General features: G+C 38.9%; 1 protein-coding gene across 1 annotated transcript; it reads right to left on the reverse strand.

Annotated features, from left to right (window-relative positions):
* Positions 1–376: 376 nt before the first annotated feature.
* LOC149848574 (ribonucleoside-diphosphate reductase large subunit-like) lies at positions 377–5,897 on the reverse strand. Its single transcript, XM_090011835.1, has 17 exons — positions 5,646–5,897; positions 5,457–5,518; positions 5,265–5,352; positions 4,392–4,655; positions 4,052–4,292; positions 3,822–3,898; positions 3,239–3,409; positions 3,054–3,146; positions 2,808–2,957; positions 2,640–2,726; positions 2,389–2,553; positions 2,178–2,297; positions 1,630–1,832; positions 1,389–1,538; positions 1,162–1,309; positions 845–928; positions 377–731 (listed from the first exon to the last, which is right to left on the reverse strand). The coding sequence occupies exons 1-17, from the start codon at positions 5,871–5,873 to the stop codon at positions 633–635; spliced, it is 2,430 nt and encodes an 809-aa protein (XP_089867961.1). The 5' UTR covers positions 5,874–5,897; the 3' UTR covers positions 377–632.
* Positions 5,898–8,132: the final 2,235 nt, after the last annotated feature.

Here is an 8,132-nt window from a genome sequence, read left to right on the forward strand (position 1 = left end):
GTGCAATCACATTGCATACTTTAAAGTGCCGCTGCACCTGCTCGGCCCCACAATTGACAAGTTGTACCCCTAGAGATGGAGGGCAATCAGGTCTAGAAGCACACTCAAAAGTGTATAATGTGATTGCATTATGAGCTTTTATAAATCCTCATTTTCCAGTTGCTAAGATTTTTACTAAACCTTCTATTTACAAGCTTTTCTTAAACACATTCCACTTTTGGTTTTTAATCTACTTGTAAGTTTTTCTCAAACCAAGTCACTTTTCAATCTTATAAGCATAGCCCATTAACGCAGTCCATGAAACCAAAATGAAAGCGTTGAGAGAGAGAGAGAGAGAGAGAGAGAACGGAACTTTTATCTCCTTAACCAATTGCATTAACATGAAATATGCTAGAACCAGATGTCACAAAAAACAGTCCAACGGGTCAAGGTTATTTGCCTTCATCAGCAATACAAAGCAAATTAGAAGATATATGTACAAACAATTTCTTCAATACCCTGCACTCTCTCAGCAGATACCATTTATCAGAGGCCATAAATTTTTATGGGTTATCAGTAAAGAAGATGGTCTCCAGCCTGCAGTCATCTTCCTCGTAGCAGAAATACTTAAACTAGACAACATTCAACCACAGCTAACTCCCACAAGCCATGCATTCCTCTCTGTTCTCTAAGGAGCAGACCATCTGTGCCATCTTGGCATCAATGTTATCAGCCTCTGTTGCAGGCTTATCCTGATTTACACGTTAAGACTTCATTGGTACCAGCAAGAAAATGCAAACAGAAAAACAAATGGTGACAAGAAAAAAAAGTGCACTTGTAGAAAATTGAGATACGATATTAGTACCTTAAGTAAAGATGAGTCCACAGTGAATTTGATTGCATCTGCAGCAGGACGAGAGCGTAGATAGTACATACCAGTCTTCAAGCCCTGTTTGAATATCGAAGTACAGTTTCAAAAAAATATTAAACAAAGGTATCTTTCAAGACTTTTCAAATGCACCAACTAGGACTGGACACAGTAGAGTGGCTACAAGCATAAAAACTCCCCTTGCACCCAAAGAGACTCAACCGAGATATAATAGCAAGAGGAACCAAACCATCCAACTAGTGGATGCCCATGAAATTCTAGATCAAAGGTAATGGAACTTGCACAAATCTTACCTTGGACCAAGCATAGAAATGCAAAGAAGTGAGCTTCCCAAAATTAGGTTGGTCCATGTGGATGTTCAGACTCTGGCTCTGATCTATGTAGCATCCACGGTCAACAGCAAGATCAACCAGAGTTCTTTGCTTGATCTCCCAAACAGTTCTAACAAAGATAATTATAAAAGGTTATTTTTCAAACTAATGGCTTGAACAAAATGGAAGAAAGGTTTGGATTTGCATACTTGTAAATTGATCTGAGATCAGCTGGAATCTCAGGGATTTTTTGTATAGAGCCATTTGCATATATTATCTTGTTTTTCAGAGATGGAGACCAAAGACCCATCTCAGTCAAGTCATGAAGAAGGTGTTTGTTAACCACTACATATTCACCACTGCAAAACAAGTAGTATGTTATCAAATAATTCATCCTTCAAATTTTAGCAGAATGAAAAAATAAAAATAAAAACTGCCTCTAAATAGCACCTCAACACCCTTCTGCTGTAGATATTAGAAGTGTATGGTTCAAAACATTCATTATTTCCAAGAATCTGGCTGGTAGATGCTGTGGGCATTGGAGCAACCAGAAGGGAATTCCTTACACCATTCTTGACAATCATTTCTCTCAGAGCAAGCCAATCCCAACGATTGGATGGAGTTACTTCCCACATGTCAGGTTGCAAAATTCCCTGAGCAGTTATCCACAAAAATGTGAAATAAGAACAATCTCCAAGAGAAGTAGAAATGTTATTCAAGTCATCAAAGTTGATAGAAATGCATGATAATAGGATGCAATATCTTTGGAAGACAATGAGTACACGATAGCTTCAAGCTGATGCCTGGCGAACCTTATTGTGTATGCATAATTGTGTGACGGCACCAATTCTTAGTGAATCTTATACCTAAGCTTTGGCAGCAAACTTATACTTCAGTGGAATGTGTTTGCTCAAAGGCATATGGTGATGCATGCTCAATAAATGCAGACAGTAAATGAGTATTAACATTATGGAGACTTTTTATGACAATAACCAAACCTTGCTCACTGGACTCCCATGGTATGTCTCATAAGGGCCTTCTTTTGCAGCAAGCTCAGAAGAAGCCTTTAAAGCATGATAGTAAATTGTTTCAAAAATGTCCTTGTTCAATTGACAGGCCTAAAGGTACATCAGACAACAATCAGAAGTTAAACACCAATTACAAAAAAACTAACAGTTGTACTAGAAGGAAACTGATCCGATATTTAACCTCTGGTGAATCATATGGCATTCCCAACAAGATGAAAGTATCAGCAAGTCCTTGAATTCCTATTCCTATTGGTCGGTGTAGCATGTTTGATCTTCTTGCAGTTTCAGCAGGGTAAAAATTGACATCAATTATCTTGTTCAAATTTGAAGTAATTATAGCAGTAACCTGTTCAACAGAAAAAGAAAGTGCATCCTCATTTGAGTGAAAAGAGAATGAACCAATAAATCTAAATCCCCTAGTCAGATACAAACCTCAGCAAGTTTGTCAAAATCAAAACATCGATCATGCGAACCCCTGCTCCCAACCAGCTTGGATGAATGAGGATCAGGTGGCAACCCCTGCATCATGCAATAATTTCAAAAAAGCCAGAAACTGTAGATTATACTGTATGACCAGAATATTTTAGAGCATGAACACACCTTTTCCTTGACATATCGAGGCAGAGCAATTGATGCCAGGTTACACACAGCAGTTTCTGTTGGGCTTGAATATTCAACAATTTCAGCACACAGATTAGAAGATTTTATTGTACCCAGGTTTTGTTGATTGCTTTTTCTATTGCACATGTCCTGTAAAAGATGGCAAACTATATTATAACAGTAACAGAAAAAAAAACTCTAGCAAGATATTTAGGATGAATATTAAAAAATCAATCAATTAACAACCTTGTAAAGCATATAGGGTGTCCCAGTCTCTATTTGTGATTCTAGAATAGCAAACCAGAGCTTTTGTGCCTGCACAACCTTCTTTGCCTTGCCCTGTATTGAAAACTAAAGTTGCTTAAAAAAACAAATCAGAAAAAAAATGCAAAGTTGCATAGTCCTTAAGCTACATAAGCCAGATAGAATACCTCTCTTTCATACTTGGCATATAGCATTTCAAATTCATCACCCCAGCAATCAGCTAGACCTGGAGCCTCGTTGGGACAGAAAAGTGACCATGTTTCATTGTCCTGAACCCTCTTCATGAAAAGATCAGGTACCCAAAGTGCATAGAAAAGATCACGTGCTCTATTCTCTTCCTGAATCAACAAGTGATAACACTTCATGAGTTGACTGACAATATAGACTGAAAGAGACATCAAATTTATGCATTCTGATTGGTGGTTTCACGTGCAGATTTGAGACAAGTAGCATCATAGCACATGCAAATTAAATAAGTAGTGCCAGTAACAAACAGAGAAAATAACAATCAGGTCAGTGTCCACTTGTTTACAAATTTATTCAAGGCTTAGTAGTCCAGCACTCAGTTCATTTTGAACCAAAGTCCAGGTCTTAGATAAATGGCCCAAAAACAACAAGTTTTCAAAAACACAAACTCATAAGAATTTGGAAGTGCACTGACAGTATTAGTACACAAAGCTTATAAAATACAGAGGAATAGAAGCAGTGACAACTGTGATACAGGCATCGTATGATGACAGTAGCAAATACCTTGCCATGATTCTTTCTGAGATCAAGAAATTCAAAAATATCAGCATGCCATGGTTCCAAATACACAGCAAAAGCCCCTACAAAGAGAATGTAAAGGATTCCTTAAATTCAAAGGGCCAAGCCAACAGATACAATGCTGAAAGACATCAGACGTTGGTAAGGTCTTGCCAGGTCCTGAAACCATTCAGCACCTGTAAGACCAGGAGAAGAGCAGCAGAAGATATAGTCACCTTTCCTTTTGCCACCACCTTGATCAACATAACGAGCAGTGTCATTGAACACCCTCAGCATGGGAATTATGCCATTTGAAGTACCATTTGTGCCACGTATATAACTGCCTGTAGCACGAATATTATGGACAGAAACACCAATTCCCCCAGCCGATTTGCTAATAACAGCACATTCCTTCAGCGTATCATAGATACCTTCGATGCTATCATCTTTCATGCAGATAAGAAAGCAGCTACTCAACTGACAGAAAAAATACCCATTAAAATTTTTGAGAGGATCGCAATCTTAAAAACTAAAAGATGTGCAAATTAGCCATCAGAAAGAGACTGCAAACCATACTTGGGGTCTCGGGGTCCCGGCATTGAAGAGTGTCGGAGAAGCATGAGTGAACCAGCGTTGTGACATCAAATGGTATGTTGTCAGTACAGACTTGATGTCATCCTTATGGATGCCAACTGAGACCCTCATGAGCATATGTTGAGGCCTCTCAACAACCTTCCCTCCAATTTTGAGGAGATACGATCTCTCCAGGGTTTTAAAACCGAAGTAATCATAGTCAAAGTCTCGGTCATATATGATTTCGCTGTCTAGAAGAGCAGCATTCTGAAATAAGAACGATTTCAAATAACAATTAGGAAACTCATATTGATGGTATTTAAGTTGTTGATAAATGAAAAACTTATTATCATGGTGAAGATAAAACAGGGGCATATATTCTAAATTCATGAATTATAATCACCAATACAAAATGGACATAATTAGCATCATGGCAAGCACTGGGCAAATATCAGCAACAATATCAACAGATGAAACAACATTGTACACATGTAGAAACAGATCTAACTAGCCAAAGGAAGTTAGATTAAGCTTCATTTTTCACCCTCAGCCATAACAGAAACCCATAATGGTAACGTTTTTGCAATATAAAATTATAAATCATTTCATATGAACAGCAATATTCATGGTATCACTGGTTAGAAACAACACTGTGTTTCTACAATTTGAAACCTATTAGTTATACAGAAGAGAACGAATTTCAGATGAAACCCCATGATTTTTTGCATCATTACCAGAAATATAAAAATTCACACTGGAACCAATCAAAACAAAATGAATAAGGAAAAATCTCATAATGGGAATGCATCAAACTAAACAAACAATCAAATAAAATGCAAGAAAGAACATCTCTGTTAATGGATCGAACCAACCAACCTTCATAATTATATCATAAACATCATCTGCAACCAACGGAGCCTTCTGCCCCGACCTCAAATCCACATGATTGTACATATCCTTGATCCTAAAACAGCAACCAAAAATCCAACAAATCATCATCAGAAAACTGATATAAGCCAACAAACCTCCTATCAAAAGAACATATTTGTTAGTACATATAAAACTCACGTCTCTGAGAAAGACTTCTTCGTGTTCTTATGCAGATTTGAAACAGCAATCCTCGCCGCAAGCTTCACAAAGAAATGCCAGTTTACCAACAAAAGACGGAAAAAAAACAAAAAATCATCACATCTGGACCTTAAAAAAGTGATTGAGGAACGGATTAGGGTGAATTCAAAATAGAAGAGGGAGACTTACAGAGGCGTAATCAGGGTGATTGGTGGTCATGGCAGCGGCAGTCTCAGCGGCCAACTCGTCGAGCTGGCTGGTGGTGACGCCGGTGTAGACGCCGGCACAGACTTTCTGAGCGACGCAGATGGGGTCGCAGTGCTTCTCGCTGAGGCCATAGCTGAGCTTCTTCAGGCGCGCGGTGATCTTGTTGAAGTGCACCGCTTCCTTCCGCCCGTCCCTCTTTATCACGTACATCTTCGTCGCCGGAGATCAAGGTCCCTCTTTCTCTGAGGAATTTCTCAGAACACTTTGAAGTTTCCGGCAGAGAGAGAGAGTGAGAGAGAGATGACTGACGATGACGATGAGGGATGAAGGGAGAGAAGAGGAGGGCTAAATAGGCGGGGCGGGAGAGGCTGGCATCCTTTTTTTAAAATTTCTTTCTCCCTCCTTCGAATCTCCCGCCACTCCCTCTCCCTCTCCCTCTAACCCTCTTGGGTAAGAAATAAGAATAAGATTCTCTCTCTCTCCCTCTCCCTCTCCCTCTTAAATTTTTTCTCTCTCCACTCTCTCTCTCTCTCTTCTTGATTGCTCTCCCCCTTTCACTCCCTCTGTCTCTCTCATCTTTCTCTCTCTCTCTAGGGAGCCAAATAAAGAAATTACCGGTAGTGCTTTGTTTTCGATGTTCTCCCGCCACCTGATTTCCCCCACTTTATGCGGTCTTTTAATTTCTTTTTTTGCCCCAAACAATCCTCTCTCTCTCTCCCTCTCTAGCCTAGACTTTGTCTTGCTATGCAAGCTGGAGTAGGAGAAAGGTGAGGTTTGAATTTGAAAGCCTTTGTTAATTGCTTCTTCTTCTTCATTTATTCTCTCTCTAGCCCCCCTTTCTATGGCTTGCAAAGCAAGCTAGGCAACGGGATGTTTGAATTTGAAGTTTTGAACACCTTCCCTCAGACTGAGATGGCGACCGCCCAGCTTCACTCAACCCTCTCATTCAAATTTTGAACCCCATCATCAAGTTTGGTATCAACTAGGAGTATCTCATTGATCATGCATCCTTTGAGTAAATTTTATTGTACAGCTAAATTTATTATGATTCATTAACTTTACAAGCTATTTTGAACCACAAATGCCAAATAAATGGTCTGAATTTCTTATGAAGATGTAAAACATTTTTAAGTGCAAAAATACCTTTCATGTCGAAATCGTTTGATGAAAAACATCATTTTGTATGAAATTATGGTGCTAGATCCACTTATGTTGTTCAGTTTTTATTAAAAATGAATGTGAGATTGCGTTCTTTGATTGGGAATACATATGTACACCAAAAAATTACCCCCAATTGACATAGATAAGAAATGTGTGTTCTGTATAACTTTTACTGAAAAACATGCCTGTCAGAACAACCTAGAAATTTTTTATCAAGTTTTTTTTTCTTGGGCTAAGCCAAAAGAAAAGCACCATCACCGACCGCACAAAGCCTTTAAGATCCTCTCTACCCACCAGAAAATACACGCAGCCTATACCAACGGGGTCTCTGCTTGTTTGGTAGGAGCAGCTAGTGCACGTCACCTTGTGTTGGGATGTTTCAGGTTCAAAACCCAACGGTATAGTTGTATAACTGGTAGGCGTCTGCCTAACCCCAGCTTGCCTATCCAAAATTAAAAAAAAATACATGCAGCATCTATCTTGCAGCAAAGGATGCTTCCTATGGGTTTTGAATTCATGATGTCTCATCAACTTGGTGATGTTCATAAGTAGCCTCTATCAAGTGAGCATGATGTATCATCATCAACTTTGCTGAGTTCACTTGCCTCTACCAAATGAGCGTAGCCCATTTTATCCACAAGTTTTTAGTACAATATAAACCATTGTTTTTTATCCCTCTAAAAATGCAAATGAAACTTACTACATGCCTAATTTGATGCATGTTTTTTACTAAGAAAATATGATAAACACAGTTCAGAATAAGCAAAATATGCATGCAATTATTTATTTATTTTTAGACATAATGAAACCTAAAGAAAATGGTCTCTTGGTTAAACTCACTTCTTCTCAATGGCAGTTTGTCACTGTGGAACAAATAAATGGCAGGTTTTATTGAGAGAGGAGCCTTGGATGTCTTTCATCTTTAAAATGGAGACCCATGAAAACAGTGAACAAGCTCATTGTGAGCCGTTCATTTTAAACCATTATCTTCCTATATGTAGGCCAGGGGAATGCAATCAGGCCAACTTAACAAGCTAAGTTGCTTGAAACTTGTTTGCCTTTGGTTACAGGGAGTTAGCATGAAAGCAAGCCAAGTCAATGGGGTTTAAGTTGATCTTCTTTCCAAAACGATAGGCAGTCAAACTGGTCAGGGTCAGGCTAGACCGAAGGTCTAGCAAATCCTGACCCTTAAATCAAGTCGGTAGAAATGCTAGACCTGACCTGCAGGCACTTATAACTATACATTGATCTCGAGATGAGGATTTTGCATGAAATCGGGCAATGTGGGTCTTAAGACTTAAACAGGTT

Source organism: Nuphar pumila, chromosome 1 (genome assembly GCF_984573655.1).
Source record: "Nuphar pumila chromosome 1, dmNupPumi1.hap1.1, whole genome shotgun sequence".
Lineage (NCBI taxonomy): Eukaryota > Viridiplantae > Streptophyta > Magnoliopsida > Nymphaeales > Nymphaeaceae > Nuphar > Nuphar pumila.